This window comes from Penicillium odoratum, assembly GCF_028828045.1.
Source record: "Penicillium odoratum strain IBT 22623 chromosome Unknown utg000005l_segment0_segment0, whole genome shotgun sequence".
Taxonomy (NCBI): Eukaryota; Fungi; Ascomycota; class Eurotiomycetes; order Eurotiales; family Aspergillaceae; genus Penicillium; species Penicillium odoratum.
Genome location: NW_026643147.1, coordinates 1,940,350 through 1,960,760, shown reverse-complemented (window position 1 = coordinate 1,960,760; position 20,411 = coordinate 1,940,350). Strand labels below are relative to the sequence as shown.

The window sequence follows — 20,411 nt, the reverse complement described above, 5'->3', positions numbered from 1 at the left end:
TTTTATCCGATCTTTAGAAGAGAGTGAAGAGGGTGAAGAGGGTGAAGAGGGTGATATTTAGGTATAAAAGAGTGATATTTATCAAATTAGTGATAATGAAGAGAGTGAAAGTGAGGCTATAAGAGAGGGTATAAGAGAGAGTATGAGAGAGAGTGTGAGAGAGAGTGTGAGATCGAAGAGAAAAAGAGGGGATTTATCCGAAGAAAGTTCGGATGAAAGTGCGGATGATGGGGATTTGCCAGCATATCGCACTTCTGGTCGTATACGGAAGCGTCCTGACCAGCCAATTGGCTTTCATATAGTTAATTAGTTGTTATTTATTAATTGAATTTTATTAGATCAATAAGGGTTACCGATTTCTGTAGGAATAATTAACTCCTGAAATTTCAGGCAGTAGGGTTTTTGTGCACAAAAACCCATCTAAGTAGTGTATATTATTTTATGGTATTTAACAGCTGGGATACCAAAAATACTGCACATTTTTTATAAATTATGTAAAAAAGGTGTCTCTACTCTAATGGGCCGCCATGGGCTTTTCATGGGCCCATGGGCTGTCCAATGGGCCGGCCCATGGGCTTTGCTAAAGTCTAGTTAGTAGTATAGTGGGTGACCACATGCGAATCCTGACTGTTGTATGTTTTTGTTTTTTCCCTTCATCGAAGAAAGTTCTCTTGCCGCCCTGTCATTCAGTCCTTCAGGCCCCGTAATGTTCGGCTGTGTATAGCTGCAGTGTAGTTGGTATCGGTCGTTTTGGTGATTACCACGGGCTAACCGGGCCCATAACAGTCGGAACGTGGTCGTTACAGTACAGACTGGTATGGGCATTGACAATTCATCACTTGAGAGCGTTGTTTTTGATATACTATAGAAGAGACAGGATAAATGGGATGTGGGCTTGGTAAAGTCGTTGAGGGCCTTACGAACCATGGTTGAAGTCAGGCGTATGGGGTTGCTGAATATTCCTCGGGCGCACTAGTTAAATTGCGACCCTCTTTTGTCGATAGATACCTTTATTATACTTTATTAATCTGGAATGCGTATGCTCTATGCTCTGCTTCAAATCAATTAAGTTTGAAGTATCCAGGCTGTAGCTTTTGAAAGACCTGAGCCGGGTCGTATTTTGCGCTGACAGCTTTTAATCTCGCCAGGTTCTTTTGTCCGTAGCCGGAGAAGACATCCTGTCCAGCAGAGGCATAGTTCTGGTACAAATATCTATTGAGCAGGCCTACTGCAGACGCAGCGGCTTGACAGCCATCGAGTATGTTTTGTGCGGCAGTCAGAATCCGATCGTCATCAGCAATGTCAGACCAAGATATATCAATTTGCACCACTGTTGAGAGGATCAGTACGACATATCAGAGGATATTGACGGGACACATACGATTGAGAGGGCCCTGATCATCCAGTCCAAGGGCATTGCCGCCGTTCTTTGAGAAGTGCAAAATCATGTCGGTGGTGATAGGCTGGAAAACAAGTGACGGGACAATGCCAGCAACAGTCTTGAGCGGCTCGATCTCATCCATGTAGATGGCAACCATGTCCGCCATCAACGTAGCATTGTTCCCAACCATCAGGGTCCAGTAAGTCTGTCTACAATCCTGGTTTAGTGAAGGCTTATCGTTGGTGTCCTGAGGTTTAGAAACATACCGGAAACCCCCCGGGTTGGTATCATTGAATTCAATGGTTAAATTGGCTTGATCGACGATGCGGAGAGTACTGGCGATGGCACCCTGGACAGCTGTGAAGTTTTGCAGGATAGGTGGGTTTGCAACTGGTTTCCCATATTGTAAATCTGAGGCTATGATATAAGCATCCACCGATTGTGCATACGCGTAGGCAATGATGACCTGCGCGTGAGGATCGGATGGAGCGTTAACGCCAAGGTAATAAAATGCATCGTTGATGGCTGCTGCCGTCTCGGGGGTATAGATGAAGGTTTCTGAACCAGCCCAGAGATCGCCCTGGGGGAAGGTCATGAGGTCGAAACGGGTAACTATGCCGAAGTTATTCCCTCCACCACGGAGCGCCCAGTATAAATCGGAATATGGCGAGGAGAAGCTCACTTCCTGAATGGAACCGTCCGCAATCACGACCTCGTAATTGTTGACATTGTCGCAGGCCCATCCGTAGCGACCGGAAAAGAGTGATATGCCCCCGCCTAGAGTCAGTCCTCCTACGCCGATGGCCGAGACTCGTCCACCGATCACAGTGAGCCCCATGGGCTGAAGCGTGGTGTAGACGTCGTACCAGATATTACCAGCGCCAACGGCCGTCTGGGCCCGGTCAGACCGCACGGTGATCTCGTTCAGATTGGCCAAATCAATTGTCATCCCCCCCTGGATGTTCGACGCTCCCTCGAAAGCAGCATGGCCACCACTCTTTACGGCAAATTCGCACTGAGCCACCTGGAGGGTCAGGACTGCAAAGGAAACATCTAGCGCGGACTTGGGGGAGAAACGACAGGTCGGCTCCGTCAATGCTTGCTGCTGCGACCAGTATCGCGACTCCTCGAGGCTGTAGGTCGTGCTGTTCGGATACGAGATCTGCGATGGCAGCGCAAACTCTAGAAAGTCGCACTGGGATGCGTCAGCAGATGCGAGCGGCACAGAGCGGAATAGGGCTTTCTGACCGCGAGCGTGCAGCCAAAGGGCAATTGGCCTCGATTGCTCAGCAAGCCTTTCTCCGCGAGCTGGAGGTACGAGGAGAACTGAGCCTCAACCTGATCTAAGGTATAGGCAGCGACCTCGACACCCGGTGCTGCTAGCAACAGGATGCTGAGACTGAGAAGCCGCATCCTGACGTACAGGTACAGAAAGCAGAGAGGGAATCGAGCAGGACGAATGATGCACAGTGCGCGTCCTTGTTTCCTGTCCGCGGAAGGGTAGTTATGACTATTGAGTAATTCCAAATCTTACTCCGAGCGTTCTTCAAAATCTGGTACCTGCTATTCGCTATTCGCTCAGCACTAGGTTCAAGAAGGAAGGCGGCGCGCGCACGGTGTATTCTGCATTCTGTCGGGTCTCCGCTTGCTGTGTTGGCATCTTCCGATGCCGCTGCACTAGCCTTTGCTAGAGACTATAACGCCGACTGTGTGGATTCGTTTTGAGCTGTCAAATTTGTCGCACTGCTATGATTCTTGGGCCCTGAATCTTCGCCATGGTGTCGCAGGACATCAGCAGGAGCGCGGACATGGTAACACTCCCCTCTTGACGATCAGACCTCCTACTGAGACTGAAACTGATCATTCGTAGGGTCAGAGCGGTCAGCGCGCAGGCTCGAAGGATTTTCACCCGGTTCTACCCCGGTTCTCACCTTGTCTATTGCGCACTCACCCTTCTCACCCCCGGTCGCGCGATGCTAAAGCGTTTCTCACCCATTCCTCACCCGGGCGGTACCCGAGGAACCACTGGCCGCATTTAAGCCACACGCCGGTCGGTTAGTAGTATAGTAGGTGACCACATGCAAATCCTGACTGTTGTATGTTTTTGTTTTCATGTTTACTCTTGAGCTTGCTATTTTACTCTTCAGTCCCTTTAGCTCCTTTACCTACAATTATGGGCGACCCATAATAGTTCTTAAGCTCAGGCCAATCATGGCTACTGGTTCATAAGAAGATCTGAATGAAGTATGAGATGTCACTGTCGACTTTCACATCTCTCGCCTCCCTTGTAGCGCGGGTATAAATATCAACATTATTGTTTACATTTACCATATTCATCTACAACTGACTTATAATTCGGGATTGGGGGATATCCTAGGCTCCGCAGGAAGGTTACAACATTGACCAAATTCTTTGCGAAAAACTTCAACTCGAGCCTGTTGTGCTCTCGCTGATGAAGCGACCACCGTACTTTCGATTCACGGGGATATCTAGTGATATTGACTTTAAATACCCTTGCTTAAGTGTCTATGTCTATCTTAAGGACTATGAGATCTGGGGAGCTTGCGATCCGGATCTGTTTGAGATTGACGAGCCCCGACCAGACTTTCTTCTTCCCTATAAGATAGCCCTGACTTATCAATATATAAGGGCATCTATATGAATCTTGGTATAGAAGATAGTAAGTATCCTTATTATATATAGGAGGTTATAATCTATATATCTTATAAATATAAATCGAGTATAGAACTTTCGCGACCTACCCCTGATGATGACTATAAGAATTGTTATTGAAAATATACCCTATATCTTATCTTTAAATATTTAAATCACTTGAGATCCTCCCTAGCATGACTATATATCTGGTGTAGTTATTATACAGCCTCAATGATCGCGTATCATTCGACCGATCGTTTGTCTGTCTGCAACGAGACAATGCTCCTAGACTTTGCCATTATAACCCTCTCAATGATACCCATACTCAGTCGACCATCTATGCCTGCAGTACAGCAAACATGAATGCAAAGTTGTCCTCGAAAAGGGGGTTTTGCAAACCAATACAACGGATGTATCCTTGGAGTTAGGAACATGGGGACTGTCCGCTTCCATGATTGACTCTGATTTTCTATCTGTCATTGCTGAAGTCGAAACCTATCTGGGAAGGTCTGCCAACGATGAAAAATCAAGCACTATCTTTGTATACAACGGCAATGGGGGCGCTGAATCCTCAAGTGAGCAGCCATGGCCGGTCATTCGAGACGAGGCCGACTGTACCTGTCCTGACTGTACGTATACTGGTCCAGGCTCGGGTGCAACACCCTGAAGGTGCACCCAAACTACTGGATACATTTCTAATGCCGAGATCGATGAGGTTATTTCGAGCAACCCCACAGTTCAGGTCTTATTCGATGATGATAGTGACTCAGATATCATCATCTACAACGACACGCAGTGGGTTGGCTATATGACCACCACCACGAAGAGCACTCGTACCACCTATTACAAAGGCCTTAACATGGGTGGCACGACAGAGGTGGGCAATTGATCTTGAGGAATTTATCGAGACTGCTGACGACTTGACGATTGTCGAGCTGAACACTGATCTCTCAGACGAAGACCAGTGTGACTCCCCAGACAGAGACTCAATCTCTGAGGCAAAGGCGAGCTCGGAAAGGAATGTGGCCCAGTGGATCGATTCCTTTATTAGCACCACGCTCAAAAATGACACTGGTAAGCCATCATCAGGAATAATATTAGCTCAAACCTACCTCTCACAAATTTTTAGCTAATTGGGAGAAGACTCTCTTTGGTAACGATAACGTGGAATGTTCATCTTACCCCATGAATGAGGATTGTGAATTTCCCAGCTCAAGTACTTGAACTTCATTTAGTGAGCCGGGGCATTATTGGGCCGAGTTCATTGTCGCGAATTATTGAGCTTACATGAATGAGCACGGTGCTTTGTTCAACATCGCAAAGAGCAATGTCACAGACCAAATCAAGCAGCTTGTGAACGACTTCCCTTTGAAGAATCCCGATAGTGTCCCAGGTATTGCAGCGATTATCACTAATTCTGGCAGAGTTCTATCTTTGGTGGAGTTCTATCTTTGGTGTTGGGACTTGGGGGAAGCGAATTGCAGCAAACCTTAACGGGCCTTGTTGATGGTATTTTTTCACAAGTTGGTGGACTCGTGGACACTTCGTCCGATGACGACACTGACGAGGCCGTTCTTTATGCCAGATCTACTGCGGTGTACACCGCAGTATACAAGTCAATCTTACAGGCCCTGATTGACATGTTTGATGATGGTGATCTAAGCAGCTGGCCCACATCATTAACCAACGGCAGCTATGTCCATGAACTTACTAATTTTTTCGACGGTCGATTCATGTACCAGCTGCAGGGCTTAGATGAGACATAAATTGAAGAGACACTGAATCAAAATCTCTTGGCCACTCTTGCTGGTACAGCGCTTCTCGCGGCCAACTACTACATCCTGAAGGGAGCTTCTATAACCAGCGATTGTGCAGATGTTACCAGTGGCATTGTGATAGATGGTATTGCTACAACCTTGAGTATCCGGGTGCGGGGTGGTCCGCCTCGAAACAAAATGATTTATCGGACCAGATCGCCAATGATGATTTGAAAAAATTGATAGAGGCGTACTTTGTGACTTTGGAGGATCTTTACAGCAACTCTTACGAATGCCAGAACTCAACAGGCGGCTATGGAGGCGCCATGGTAGTCGACTTGGTCTTGGAGGTAAACACCGAACTTCCTTCCTGCTTCTATAGTCTTCCTGTCTTTACGGTTGAAGCCTCGGATACAAATGTGATTTCATTACCGTGCCTCGTCTTGAATCATAATGAGACTACTGATACACAAGAGCTTGGGGTGACATATATGCCCTCGAGCCTAGCAGATATTCTCGATGACGACTTCTGCTTTTGTACGGGAGGTAGTAAGGAATGCAGTGAATGATTACGGATCATCGCCGATACCTACCGAGAGCCGTCAATCGCTCAATGGCGGGGAGAGGATGAGGGCTTTATCACTTGGGAGACCGATGCTTTAAGCACTTGCTGCATGAGTATGTGATCTTTGAGAAGGATTAAGAAAGCTTTGCAGTCGAGTGCAATGCGGGTGATCTTTGGACTTGGAAGGTAAGATTGCTTCTTTGTATAACAGAATGCACCGCCAATCATATATTGAAATAAATTTCCAACTTTGTTTGTGTGCACTGGGTCTCTCTCCTTCAAATCCATTTATTCGTACGAGGTCCAACCAGTACGTCACTGTGGTGAGTAAGTCGCGATTCCACGAAATCTCATTTTTTGACTGGTCATCCGGTGTCCTGAGCGCTTTGGAATGGCATGAAAGCAAGGTATGACGTGAAGACAATCCCGCAATGACAGGAGTAATTGTCTCTCAAGGGGATGAAACCAGCTGACCTGTGGATAACCTCGAATTGGGCAGATCTTGCGGGGAGCTGCAGCGAGTTCCTTGAACCCTGTCATCAATAACCATGTTGCCTAGTTGTGGATCGCACCCTAGCGGATGCGCCAGCAATTAGGCACTCGACGAATTAGATGTCTTGTGCGGAGTTCTTGGCGTGTGGGTTGAAGATCAACATCCGACTTTGGGTCAACCGTCAATAGAGAAACAAAGGACTTGAGCTGTCAAATGACCCACTGAGAACCAGACTTCAGGAACACAGGCCAGGACCCCATAAATAGGCGAAAGTTTTAATCATCTATAAGCGCCAAGCAACCTTTGTGCCGTCGGTACATTTCGATCTTCATTTTATTTTAAGAAACACGCACGCGATCAACTTCATGTCATTTTCTATTTCTGTTTACCCTTTGATTCTACATTAAAACGTTCAGAATGGAGATTCCGGCCAAATTGCCGTTCTCCAAGCGACGGCTACGACCACGCGTAGTGATCTCGTGAGCTCGTTTTCCCCGCGGACTGTGCCTGGCACTAACCTTCTTCCAGCTACATCTTCGACTATGTGATATTAATGTAAGTATCTTCCCCCTCAAAGAGATCTTATCCCCTCTAACTCATCAACAGTGCCTGTGTCATCGGCTTCTGGATCCTCGACTCCCTCGAACCCTACCACCAACACTTCTCCCTCCGCAACATCTCCCTCCAATACCCGTACGCCGTCCACGAGCGCATTCCCATCCAATATGCTCTTTGCATTTCTGGCCTCTTTCCACTCGTCCTGATCATTACCTATACTCTCTTCATCGATGGACTGTTCTCGCACCACAAGCCCCTGGACCCGTCGTCCGGGAAGCGCAAGCTGCGCGGTCCGTGGCGCTGGAAGGATCGCTTGTGGGAAATGAACTGCGGGATCCTCGGTCTCCTGCTGTCACAGGCATTGGCCTTCCTCATCACACAAGTGCTGAAAAATGCATGTGGAAAACCTCGCCCGGACTTGATCGACCGGTGCCAGCCGCGCGATGGGAGCCAAGACATGCTGCCATACGGTCTGTCCAATTCGACGATCTGCACGGGAGAGGCGGCCTTGATCAAGGATGGGTTTCGGTCCTGGCCATCAGGTATGTTCAGGTAGAAAATCGAGATCTCCGGGTGATGTACTAATTCAGGCTGTTCTACAGGTCATAGCAGTTGTGAGTCCCAATCGACGCTTACCATGAACTCCCACATAAACCCTACTAACCGTCGTAGCCTCCTTCGCGGGCTTGTTCTACACATCCCTGTGGCTGGGCGGCAAGTTCCACATCATGGACAACAGAGGTGAAACTTGGAAGACCCTACTAGTCACCATCCCAATCCTTGCCGCAACCCTTGTTGCCGTGTCTCGCATCATGGACGCCCGCCACCACCCATTCGATGTTATCACCGGATCCCTCCTCGGTGTCGCCTGCGCAATGGTCTCTTACCGACAATACTTCCCTCCGATCACCGAGCCCTGGCGCAAAGGCCGGGCCTACCCGATCCGCACCTGGGGCACCGAGCCAGCCGCCCCCATCGACGCGAAGTTCAGCGCGCTAGATGACAGCACGACTGCTCTACGGAATCCCGAGACCGAACGCTTAAATGGAGACAGTTTGCGCGGGCGATCTACTTCCCCTCGTCAAAATATTCCTGGCGCATCGGGCTACGCTCCCGGAAATGCTTACACGTCACGAGTTTATCCTCGGCGCGCGCACGATCATGACCCGGATGGAAACTGGTCTTCAAGTGAAGATGATGTTGGTAATGGGTATGAGATGCAAACTGGATATGCAACGACGCAGATCCCGGGGGTTGGTCGCAATTCCTTTGATGCCAATACCGCGTATAATTCCAATCCATATCAGTCCCAAGTTCATGCGGCGCCGGTTGTTAGTCCACCTCCGGGAGTCGTTGTTAGCCATGATCATCTAGCGCGACCATTGACTGATGCGCCCGGTCGGGAGGTATAATGACAGCTATAGTTGGGCTTTTACTCCCAGCTCATCACTCGGCGCAAAATTCTGATTTATTTTATTCTTTGTTGATTTTTGTTTCAAGACATTTGGGATACAATGGGATGCGATAAATGATAGACGACTAGCAAATGCACTACCATTCATAAATCGAAGTTCAACTTGGCCAATTGGGTTTAGAATATCCTTGGGTTCCACTTAAGCGGGATTTTGGTTACCATTAATCTCTATATAGTAAACAGTAAAAGTATGGGCCCAACAATCTGATGCAAGTCAAAAATTAAAACGAAAATGATCGGGTATATTGACCAAGCCATCAAAGTCCAATGTCAATGGCTCAGATTAACCAGTAAACTCATCCAAAACTTGGCAAGTTTAGTAAATTAAACGCTGGTTGCCCCAGCCACCCAGAACCTGAACGGTTACTCGCCCAGCCTCCCCCGCTGTCAGCGCAAGATGACGGCAACCCTTCAAAGGATTTTCTTCCTTTTACGCTTCCAACCCCTCTTTTTTTTCCTTTACATATCTTCCTCGTGCATCTCTGCAGGTTGCGATCCCAATCCACTCTCTCGCTTCTATGCATATGAGGTGCACGGAGTAGCTTCTTGAGTGAGATCCACCCTATACATCCTGTTTGTACCTCAAGAGACATAGCTGAGCGACGCGACGGCCCGTTTCGCAATCCCTCCTTTGTCGCATTCTTGAAAGCAAAACTCAATCTTTTCCCTTGTCCACGAGACACCCGCCAAGATGATTGGAAGTCTATTCTTCATCTTCAACCGTATGGTGGAGATCGTCTTCTTGATCCCCATCATCGGCATGATGGTACGTGAACCCAAATCTCCAGCTCTAGGATCCACTCGCGAGCCAGCGAACACCCAAGTCTCATAAAGCCCAATCACACTCCTAAAAACATATCAAAACTTACAATAATCAACAGGCCTACTTCGTCCACGGCTACCTAAAAGCCAACATGCTCACACCGGCCTACATCCTCGTCATCTTCATCGTCAGCGTCGTAGCCGTCTTCTGGGCAATCGACACCCTGATCCGCTTCTCAGCAACCAAGCGCTCAGCCATATTCGTCTCCTTCGTCGACCTCCTCTTCATGGGCGCATTCATCGCCGGTGTCTACGAACTCCGCTTCATCGCAAACCAGAGCTGCTCGAGCTGGGACGGCGGCTCGGTCTGGGTATCACTCGGTCCATTCGGCGAGTACGGAGCGGAAATCAATAACGATTATCATCTGCACATTGACAAGACGTGCGCGATGCTCAAGGCTTCATTTGCAATGGGCATTATGGAAGTGGTCTTCTTTGCTTGGACGGCTTTCTTGGCGCTTTTCTTGCATTCGCGTGAACGGGAGGTTATTGTCAAGGAGACTACTGTTAGGAGACGGAGTCATAGTTCGAGACGGGGGCACTCGAGCAGTCATCGGAGACATCGTAGCTCGAGTCGGCGCCCTGCGTATGTGGTTTGAGGGGCACTGTATAGCCTGAGCCGTGATGATTCAGCGGTGGTCATGTTTTGTGACTTTCTTTTGATTTTCTTTTGATTTCTTTTATGAATGTATGATGCGATGGAATAATGTGAGATTTTCAATGGGAAGAAAAGTTTGATTTCCCCTCAAACATGCAAATTAGTATTAATTGGAATGGGATTTGTTTGAACTTTGAAGGAAGATGTCATCCGATCATATTTTGACAATTTAGTAAGAATTTGCAGGGTAACTTTACCATACCAAAGAACCTTCTTAGTCTACCAATTTGCCTATTCTCGACTTCGATACAAGGTTTACGTAGCAGGTCTTGCCATGGTTGAGGAACAACTATAGTATGCAAGTCATGAAGTCAATTTCAGGATCCACTTCAATGCATTTCACAGCCTTTGAATATTGATGTCGATTCGCATAAAGCCGTCCCTACATCCATATTTTGACACCATGACTTGGTATTGTACTAGTCATCTGTATTTGCGACATCTTAATGGATTTGGGTTTCTTACATAAACTTCGAAGGTATACAATAATCAAGTGTTCTCGATATTCCAAGGTTTTTTTAGATAGCATGATCAGTGGAGAATAATGAAGTGACATATGCAGTCCGGAAAAGATGCTCCCAAAAACGAAGGAAAGAGTGAAACAGAGCAATCAGACAACTCTCAAGATGCACCCAGAGGCATGGACATGTACATAACCACGTATCGTCGATCCATATATCCATATCATTAGGTGAGTTTTTGCAAGCATTGCATATTCATGTCGGCTTAGCTTTTGACAAATGAACAATCTATATTCGCAAAAGAATGAAAACGAAAGAAAATAGTACATGACCGTATGGTCTCGTTGGGACGAACAAGGTATAGCATCCCGTTCAGTTACGTCCAGTCCGGTCAATCAGTTGGATTTTTTAATCAACCATAGCGCGCACTCAAGCTGGCAAAGGCATCTGGGCTGTGTCGGCCATTTTGCAGTCCGTTAATATCAACACTTGGCTGGCTCATGTGAGTTCTAGGCAGAGCTTGGTTGACTGACTTAAATGGACTGGAGCTGGGTGTATGGGGGTTGAAAGCACCCATGCCCATTGCCGGGGCAGAAGCAGGAGCTGAGGCGTTGGTACCCATTCCGATGCCCAATCCGGAAGATGGATAGGGTGTCACGCCTGCTTGGGCGGCTAGACCTGAACCAGCACCGCCGGTGGGCCCATTGAATGGGTTACGGGCAGTCTGTTGTGGAGTTTGGATGTTAGAACCGGGCTGCGTCTGCGGAGTAGAGTTGAGAGAGTGAGTAAGTGGTGGAAGAGGACTAGTTCCTGCACTGGGTTGGAACTGGGACTGAGACTGTTGTGGAATTGGAGGAATCCCGTTGGTGGGGGATGGAGCGAGATTGTAAAGAGAAAGAATGCTGTTTTTATCCATCCCGGTGGCTTGAGGTAGCAATTGCTGCGCTTGCTGCACTTGCTGCGATTGATATGGGTTCGAAAAGCCGTTCGGGTAACCGCCTGCACTCTGTGGGGTTGGTGGTCCCATAGACTGCTGGTATGGGTTATACGACACCTGTCCACCATTTTGAACATGCTGCTGCTGCTGGAAATGAGGCGTGGGACCAAATGGAGATGTACCGTACGGGGAATTGGACGAAATCGCTGGCATGGTGTTTGCATGTTGAGGTGTTTGAGGCAACGATATTGTTGGCACTGGTGGAGCCAAATTTTGCTGTTGTTGGTTTTGTGCGGCAGTGTTAAAGAATGGGTTGTTCTGCACGGCGCCCGGATTGGGATAAGTCTGACTGGCCATGCCGCCCTGCGGCTGGGGCGCTGTTTGAAAGAATGGATTATAGCTGTTGTCTACAGGCTGAGGCGAGGAAACATAAGCACCCTGGGTGAATGTTGCTGTAACCGGCGGAGTATACGGTTGCTGATATCCAGGCTGCATAGAGCTAACTTGGCTTGGATATCCACCAGTGGAGTGCGGGAACAAGGGCTGCGATACCTGGAGATTCTGAAAAGAGTTCTCCAAAGGCTGGGCCGGCTGGGGCGTGTGCACAGGTTGCGATGACTGAGTGAATTGGTCGAATGGGTTGTATGGTGTCGACTGTGGGGGCTGCGCGGGATGCGACTGTTGAGGAATTGGGTTCGAAACAGCCCTATCAAAGGGATTGTTTGTCGTTTCGGGCCTGGAAACGGCAGGCACTGCGGAGGACACCGCTCTTGTCGGGGCAGTCTTCGCCGCGTTCCTGGCTCTTATCAATTCAGGGTTTCCTTCACCTAGTCTGGACAATGTCTCCACACATCGGTCCAAGTCCTCATTGAGACCCTTTAGAACCATCTCGTTGCGTCGATTATTGGTGAAACCCAGTTCCTGCAGCGCTGCCATCTTCGCTTCCAATGAGGCAGTTGTCACATCAGCAACCGGGGCTCCCATTCCAGTAGTCCTATTTGAAGGCGGTGGAGACCAGGGCCGCTGGTCATAACCCGACGCCTTTCTGGGTCGACGAAGGTTCGAGGTCGAGGCAGATGTCCGAAGTCCAATCCCAAAGAACTTGGCTGACTTCGGCGGCAGCGGAGGAGGCGAGCCCTCGGGGGGATCTATCCGGGGATGCATCGCGTCTCGATTCATGGCGTTTTGTATAGCTGGAATCTTGCCGGCTAGGAGGCTTGGGCCTACCATCCTCTAGCGATCGGTACTGGTATTTCTGCCGAATGAACCGTTCCATGCATGAGTCGGCCTCATCAACGTCAGTCGGGACTGGCGGCTTTATATTCTTGGGATTGTAGATCTTGTTCATGAGTAGGTTGCCATGGGATTTCATGTTCTGGTCAAAGAGTCGTGGCGTCAGTAGTCCGGATTTTGATTCGGGGGTTCAAAGTTGATGCACTCACATCCACCTGCTCTGCCGACCAGGTGTCCATCGACAAGGACTTGACCTTGGAGATATGTGTGCCCAACTTGCGGTGGATTGCAGCGCACCGCATGCACAGGAAGAGACCCATCTATACAGAGAACGATCAGCCAATGGATTTCAGGGCAAGGGGGCATGTTCGGGGATCACGGAGTTGACATACGTTCCAACTCGCCCATCCTGTGCCATTGGACAACCTAGTCAGTCTAAATTCTTATAAGAAGCTTTTTTGCGGGGGGAAACCAACCTGGCGTTAAGGCATCGCAATCGGCGCAACGGTCATTACCAGGGACGGTCCGGATCAGCTCGGCCAGGGTCTTCTCATTGCGTAATTGCTGACGCTTACTGATGCCATTCGGCATGGTGACGGAAAAGGAGTGGACAACGTACACACAGTACGTGAAGAATGATGAATAGGGGAAAGAGGAAAAAGTTTCAAGGCGGAGAACGGGAGGATCAAATCATCTGCGAGGGGCATTGCAACCCCGGATATCCTTCAAACACATTCCAAGCTTAATAACTACGCGTGGCCGGTTCAGGGATGATCTATTGATAGCTCCACTAGTCTTCCTCACGGACATTACTTCTAGAACAGCTCTAGAAAAGAGATCCGAGAATTAGACGGTGCAAAAGACCGGGACGATACTGGCTCAACCAAGTATCCAGCTTCAAATCTTCCTGGCAAACAAATCTTGTCTATTTATGGGGAAAGTCAATATCCAGTCTACTGAAACCCAAATCTACAAAAATTTTGGATCAAAAAAGGAATGTCTGGGCAGCAGGACACCATCGCCCACTGCAACTTAGCAAGCTAATTCAAGCCAACCAGTGCCGTCGATGAACTTTATGTCGCCCAGGAATTTCATCTAGTACGCCAATATGACCCCCGATCCTGTAGGTTCAAGGTAATGGAGGTTGATTATGCGTTCGAAAAAGTGTAAAGAAGAAAAGGAAATGTGTCATTGGTGAAATTTTCCTACTAAAATAGGAGGGTGCACGTGATGAAATATGCGTATCACGTGACCCTCGCTATCTTTAGACTATTTTTTGAATTTTCTCTTTCTCTTTCTTCCTTCTACTTCATACTCTCTTGAGTAACCGAATTCTTGAAAAAGTACGACGATCCTATGATGTGAGGATCGTCGAACCGGCTCTATAGATTCATCCTTTTATTTTATAGCAACACCACATAACCCGCGAGGTGCCATTTAATGGCATCGACGTCTCATGGGTGATTTTTATCGTTCGTTCGTGGCAGATCAAAACCAAACAGCTTCTAGCAGGGCTGCGTCTACTCCACCCTGGTGCTCAGTCTCTCATTGAGCAGCAGGACTTATTTACGACGAACATCCTAGTCAGCAATACATGATATTTTCCTTACAATTTCAATTTTCAATTGTCGTATTTCTGTATATTTGTGCGCGTCCCCTATGGGAGCTATATGCGTCTTCTTGGACAACGTTTATTAATTTTTTTTCCATGATTTATCACCATTTATTTCCAATTATTGTGGCCCACGATCTATCCTGCTGACTACAGCTTTTGTCCCATTTTTTCCCTCCCCGCCCGCACTACCTTCAACCCCGCTGCATCGCGAACGTACGAAGAGGCCCATCCTTAGGGTAGCTGCCTACAATGGCCGAGTCATCGCCCCATGACTATTACCGGGTCCTTGAACTCCCCTTCTCGAGTACCTCTCCCATCTCGAATCTCCAGATCAAACTCGCCTACCACAAAGCACTCCTCAAACACCATCCAGATAAGGCCGGCACCGTCACACAACATTCAGGCTCAGCAGGATCGGTCTCTACAACTCCAAATTTTTTCTCCGTGTCAAACAATGATCAGCGATCTTACACCATTGATGAAATCACAACAGCCTACAAGACACTCTCCGATCCGAAATTACGCGCAGAATATGATCGCTCGCTTCGGCTGAACCGATCCAAATTCACAGAGGACACATCTGAAGTATTTCACACAGGCCTGGAGACAGTAGACCTGGATGATCTAGAATATGATGAAAAGGATGGCTCCTGGTATCGTGGCTGTCGATGCGGAGACGAGAGGGGTTTCTCGGTGACAGAGGACCATCTGGAGTCTAGTATGGATCACGGGGAGGTCGTCATCGGGTGCTTGGGGTGCAGTCTTTATTTGAAGATTCTCTTTGCCGCTGAGGACGGTTGAAGCTTCAAACTTGAAGATGACTTATCTTAAGTGCCCTCAACAGAAATAGCTCTTTCACGGGAGCCCGACGGACTCACTTCAAGGGTGTACGGTGTGTTGCCTCAGCCCGGGATGGCCATGGCTATTCCGATACTTTGCATTCCATCTGTGTCTTGGGAACGCCATCCGAGATTCCACACAGTCGCAGACACCCAGCACACTTGGCCTTAAAGCCAAGGAAAGCATACCCTCCTGGTCTTTCCTGAGATCCTGACCAAGGGCCAGCATGCACTGGATACATGTCTAACCTATCCTGCCCGTCTATAGCGTGGGAACATGTCTGCTATAAGTCTTCCGGCAATAGATGAGATTCTGGCTGTCAGGCACCACTATGCTCATCTACATTGCCCGACTTCTTCTGTTTGGGCTTCCCTTACTGGCTTCCGCTTCCCGTCTATCAGAATATCTAGTATACGATTATACGTCTAGCGCTTTGGCTCACCTGAAATGAACCAAAGTGTCAGTAACTACTTGAAAATCAGATAGCATGGTATATATTATATCAAAAACCAAAGGTCTATGGATTCAATCATACCAAAAGCTCGATCTTTGTCCTAGCACTGTTGAGGATCCATCTTACTCTCAATCCGCCTAATAACCCGAGCCGGGTTCCCGGCCGCAAAATGAAAAGGAGGGATATCCTAAACAATCAGTAAACCACATGTTGACGGGAAGAAGGAAGATCTTACTCTCGTAACTACCGAACCCGCCCCAATCGTACATCCTCTCCCAACCCTCACCCCCGCAAGAACCATCACACCTCCCCCAATCCAAACATCATCTTCAATATGAATCTCCTTTCCAGCCTCGGGCCCCTTCAACCCCTGCCGAACCGCGGGATCAAGTGGATGAATAGCACCATAGAGCGAAACATTCGGTCCAAAGAGAACCCGTTCGCCGATGGTTATAAGACAGGTATCCAGAACGAGCAGGTTAAAGTTGAGGAAAGTCCCAGCTCCCACTTTGAAATTAAGGCCGTGATCCACTGAGATGGGACCATCGACGAAGGGATCAGTTTCGTCGAATAGCTCTTCGTCTTCTTTGGGATTTGGATTTACTGGTGGGAGAGGACGAGTATCTCCGATTATGCTGGGAGTGGAAATTAGCTGAGTCCAGGTCGTTTCGGATTAACCTCGAAGTATTCATGGAAAGGCCGTTAATCTTACTTTCTCCAAAGCTCGACTTTTTGTCGTCGGGAGGCATTTCCTGCTTTATTGAACTCCTCGCATGCCTGCTTGCAGCGTGTCCGGTTGGCCTGGAGGTCTTCGTCCCAGGGCATGTATAGCTCGCCTCGAAGCATTTTTGCCCATTCTTTGGAGGTAGTCATTTTGATCGTTCATGCGCTGAATGGACCTCGAGGGATTAAGATGTCGAGGAAATGACTGGAGTCAGGATTGGAAGCGTACTGCTGTTTTATACTTAAACGCTGATCGAGCTGTGGCGTTCCTGTGGATCCCGGCGCGGTGAATTTCCTGATCGGGCAGGTCAGGCAGCAGGTGTCGGGGTTCCAAGGTCATTTTGCGAAGTATTTGACTCTGGACAGCTGTTGGTCTGAAACGCAAGATAGTAGCTTTCGGATATTGAATGTATGCGTTGTCTTGCGGTGGGTTTAGTCCGTTGTTTTATATGCATCCATCGTATTGTGACACCTACCTTAAAAGCTCGGCTTCAGCACTTTCAAGGTTGTCCTTTCAACCTTAATTCATGCTCAGATGTTTAAATCAAAAAATCTTGGGACTTGCTGAAGATTTCAATCATATTTTTTAACGTTGAAAATTTGGAATATTGTTCGATTTTTCTCCATGGTATCCAGGGGCATACGACATTCAGATATATATGTTCTGGCGATGCCCACCACGTCAAGATTATACGGAACATATCCTCATGAAGCCTTTAACATGAAACAAAAAAAAGATAATAAAGCTTCATCTTACAGGAAATTTAAAGAAGTAGAGTGTGGCGACCTAGGCGGATCATAGGTTACCTATTAAGCTCTGTTGATCGGAGGATTGATGACATATTGAAGGATCCGGGCAAAACAACCTCAAACCTCTTCCCCACCACCTTCACCTTGAAACCTCAACACATCCCTCCACCATGTCGGCCATCAACATAAATTCAAAGGAGCAATTCTACCAGCTACTTCAATCTTCCCGCGTCGTCGTCGCCGATTGTAAGTCTCAACACCGCCTCGAGAATCCCTTCCTACCCCCGCCAGCACCGAGCAAAACACCAAGGGAATACTCTACTGACTTCACCTGTCACCCGAATAGTTTACGCCGATTGGTGTGGACCATGCAAAGCCATTGCCCCCGTTTACGACTCCCTGGCTCGTCAGCTGTCCCGTCCAAACCAAATCACATTCACCAAGATCAACGGTGATCAACAGCAGGAATTGGCGCAGGCGTATGGAGTGAGAGCGTACGTGCAATGCCCTCATCGATCAACATCTACGCATGCACAATCTATAAGCAAGACAAGAGTCCGCTGACTTATACGATACAGATACCCGACCTTCCTCGTCTTCGAGAACGGCCGCAAGACCCAAACCGTCACCGGCGCAGACCCCCGCCGCCTGAACGAAGTCATTCAGAAACTCGCCTCCGAAGCCACGAAGTCCGACGGCGCAGCAGCTGGCGATGGCGAATCTAGCGGAGCATCAAGCTGGCTCGGTGCCACCGTGGCCAAGGGCTATGCCGATGTGACCGACCAAGTTGACGTGATGGGATTGGAGCTTCTGAACCGGGACAGCGAGCGGGGCGAGGCGCGCGTGCTTTTCGCAGGCAACAAGCCGTCCGGACTTGCGGGCAAGGGCAAAGGGAAGGCCGAGGGAAAGGCGGATTGGGTGGAGAGTGATACAGATGAGCAGCTTATGCTCTACGTCCCGCTTCAGTCGACGGTGAAGGTGCACTCTTTGCATATTACCTCTTTTGCGGTCGCTGATGAGGACGATGACGAGGCGCCCATGCGGCCGAAGACTATCAAGCTTTATGTCAATCGGTCGCATGTCCTTGGTTTTGACGAGGCGGAGGATATTCCGGCAGTGCAGACTGTGGACATCAAGGAAGAGGACTGGGATGCGAAGACGGGGACTGCTCGAGTTGATTTGCGATTTGTCAAGTTCCAGAACGTGACATCTTTGGTGCTGTTCTTTGTGGATGGAGATGGGGATAGTGAGAAGCTGCGCGTGGATCGGGTTCGCATTATCGGCGACGCAGGTGAGAAGCGGGCGATGGGCAAGTTGGAGAAGATTGGCGATGAGCCTGGTGAGTAGAGTTAAATCGCTGTCTACATGGTAGAGTTGGACTCGAGGATCGGCAAAGTTCCAAAATTCTATGATGTCCAGTAAGCAACTGCAGGCTAGAAACTGAGTGACGAGTATTTTATACCAGCGAACAAAGACATTTACGATAGCAAGAGCTACAAGAAACATATGCGCATGATCAAACTGTATATCATTCTTTAGACTCGATCTAAAAGTGCTAAATAGTATGTCCAATCCCATACTTAGAGGTCTCATCCTTGAGAAAATAAGAAAGACCAAGATAAAGTAAGGACCGCTGTGCAATTCCATTCGTCTGTGGCGCAACTGACACCTTTGTAACATCAAGGATAGCCCCGAAAGGCTGGATGTATAGGCAACACGGGTAATGTAAAGTTGCGCCGCCGCACGAAGAAAGGAAAGAGAAAAGAGGAAATGTCGCTGCTGTGAACGAAAATTTATACCCCAGCGAATGGAGATTCGGAATAACTATTCCTCCAGAACCCACAGAATAACCGACATTTGTTTACATAAGCATGCAAGGACTGCAACTTTTCTTTCCTGTTTTGTTTTTCTCTTTTCCTTTTTTTCTTCATAAATTATTTGGCTGATGATGAGGATAATGGAATTTTATGATAGGAAGAGACTGACTCCTTATGGAGCTTGATCTTAACAGAACCATCCCTGAGGCCTTTATGATTTTGTCTGCTGGATTAGTTAGAGTTGGCATTGGATGTCGCCAGATGATACGATAGCTGGAAAAAATCAAAATGAAAATCAAAATCAACATCAAAATGAACCAACATAAGCTATCTGCACCGTAACACTACACAAATAAGCATAAGCCACCTGCATGCCATCCTGAAGTCACCTCAGCGGCTGCACAAACCTCCGTCTCCGGGGTCCTCTCCGCCAAGTCCAATCGCCGAGGCCAACGTCAACTCGGAAAAAACCCGAAAGGCCCATTTTAAGCGAAGCGAAGCGACTGAGACCCATTCTGAGGACCCTGGACGAAAAGTCATTCTACTATGGAGCACAACTCGGCCGAACGAAGCGAGCGTATTTGAAAATTTCATCACTGAGCAGTGGGCATCTCTGGGACCCGTGCGTTCCCCACGGAAAACGACACTGACGAAATCATCCCGGTGAAACAGTATCGTCTCGACCAGAAGAAGAAGCACGTGTATCAAAAGATGACGACAAACTGGCCCGTAAAAGACTACCAATCTCTGGTTCTGATGGATCCGCGATATCTAAATCGCGGGCCGAAACATCCATCCCGAATCCGGCCCGGTCTGGCGAGTTGATCATCGGATGTACACGGGTTAGGGCTTCGGCTTCGGCTTGGATGGGCTTGGGTATGGGGCTTCACAATGGGACTTGCATTACGGTGTGTATGGAGCATGGAGTGATGGCCATGGGGCCTAGCAGGAATTCGTCGTGCTGCGCACCGTAAGCAGTAAGAGCTCGGAAGAAGTGAATATTCAATTTGCGCTGTGACTCCACTCTAGGCTAGATGTTGCCTACTGTAGTATTGTCAGCGGGGACGGAATGGAGACTGTGTAGGAGAATGGAGATATGTTGCCATTTGCTCTCTTGGCTGTAGCTCCATCACGCCACAAGTTACTTGTGATCCAAGATTCAAGACAGATGATCCATGGCTGAGATGGCGGCAGCAACAAATAAGTTGGCAGCAGGAT

General features: G+C 48.3%; 9 protein-coding genes across 9 annotated transcripts; 6 read left to right on the top strand and 3 right to left on the bottom strand.

Annotated features, from left to right (window-relative positions):
• Window positions 1–1,061: 1,061 nt before the first annotated feature.
• N7520_006280 (FAD-binding oxidoreductase) lies at window positions 1,062–2,794 on the bottom strand (the record flags this gene model as incomplete). Its single annotated transcript, XM_057140214.1, has 4 exons — window positions 1,062–1,330; window positions 1,382–1,590; window positions 1,648–2,576; window positions 2,630–2,794. The coding sequence occupies 4 exons, from the start codon at window positions 2,792–2,794 to the stop codon at window positions 1,062–1,064; spliced, it is 1,572 nt and encodes a 523-aa protein (XP_056994220.1).
• Window positions 2,795–4,487: 1,693 nt separating this feature from the next.
• N7520_006279 (uncharacterized protein) lies at window positions 4,488–4,925 on the top strand (the record flags this gene model as incomplete). The annotated part of the gene is made up of 2 exons (XM_057140213.1): window positions 4,488–4,665; window positions 4,774–4,925. 2 exons carry the CDS (start codon window positions 4,488–4,490, stop codon window positions 4,923–4,925), a joined length of 330 nt encoding a protein of 109 aa, XP_056994219.1.
• Window positions 4,926–5,323: 398 nt separating this feature from the next.
• Window positions 5,324–5,802, top strand: N7520_006278 (uncharacterized protein; the record flags this gene model as incomplete). Its single annotated transcript, XM_057140212.1, has 2 exons — window positions 5,324–5,429; window positions 5,561–5,802. 2 exons carry the CDS (start codon window positions 5,324–5,326, stop codon window positions 5,800–5,802), a joined length of 348 nt encoding a protein of 115 aa, XP_056994218.1.
• Window positions 5,803–7,268: 1,466 nt separating this feature from the next.
• N7520_006277 (phosphatase PAP2 family protein) lies at window positions 7,269–8,821 on the top strand (the record flags this gene model as incomplete). Its single annotated transcript, XM_057140211.1, has 5 exons — window positions 7,269–7,330; window positions 7,380–7,406; window positions 7,458–7,951; window positions 8,012–8,023; window positions 8,082–8,821. 5 exons carry the CDS (start codon window positions 7,269–7,271, stop codon window positions 8,819–8,821), a joined length of 1,335 nt encoding a protein of 444 aa, XP_056994217.1.
• Window positions 8,822–9,574: 753 nt separating this feature from the next.
• N7520_006276 (uncharacterized protein) lies at window positions 9,575–10,304 on the top strand (the record flags this gene model as incomplete). The annotated part of the gene is made up of 2 exons (XM_057140210.1): window positions 9,575–9,649; window positions 9,765–10,304. 2 exons carry the CDS (start codon window positions 9,575–9,577, stop codon window positions 10,302–10,304), a joined length of 615 nt encoding a protein of 204 aa, XP_056994216.1.
• A 932-nt stretch (window positions 10,305–11,236) lies between these two features.
• On the bottom strand, window positions 11,237–13,585 carry N7520_006275 (uncharacterized protein; the record flags this gene model as incomplete). The annotated part of the gene is made up of 5 exons (XM_057140209.1): window positions 11,237–12,909; window positions 12,989–13,136; window positions 13,204–13,314; window positions 13,387–13,403; window positions 13,471–13,585. The coding sequence occupies 5 exons, from the start codon at window positions 13,583–13,585 to the stop codon at window positions 11,237–11,239; spliced, it is 2,064 nt and encodes a 687-aa protein (XP_056994215.1).
• Window positions 13,586–14,858: 1,273 nt separating this feature from the next.
• N7520_006274 (uncharacterized protein) lies at window positions 14,859–15,410 on the top strand (the record flags this gene model as incomplete). The annotated part of the gene is made up of 1 exon (XM_057140208.1): window positions 14,859–15,410. One exon carries the CDS (start codon window positions 14,859–14,861, stop codon window positions 15,408–15,410), a length of 552 nt encoding a protein of 183 aa, XP_056994214.1.
• A 593-nt stretch (window positions 15,411–16,003) lies between these two features.
• On the bottom strand, window positions 16,004–16,776 carry N7520_006273 (sugar O-acetyltransferase; the record flags this gene model as incomplete). The annotated part of the gene is made up of 3 exons (XM_057140207.1): window positions 16,004–16,090; window positions 16,139–16,538; window positions 16,616–16,776. 3 exons carry the CDS (start codon window positions 16,774–16,776, stop codon window positions 16,004–16,006), a joined length of 648 nt encoding a protein of 215 aa, XP_056994213.1.
• Window positions 16,777–17,546: 770 nt separating this feature from the next.
• N7520_006272 (thioredoxin-like protein 1) lies at window positions 17,547–18,723 on the top strand (the record flags this gene model as incomplete). The annotated part of the gene is made up of 3 exons (XM_057140206.1): window positions 17,547–17,622; window positions 17,723–17,870; window positions 17,955–18,723. The coding sequence occupies 3 exons, from the start codon at window positions 17,547–17,549 to the stop codon at window positions 18,721–18,723; spliced, it is 993 nt and encodes a 330-aa protein (XP_056994212.1).
• Between the last annotated feature and the right edge of the window lie 1,688 nt (window positions 18,724–20,411).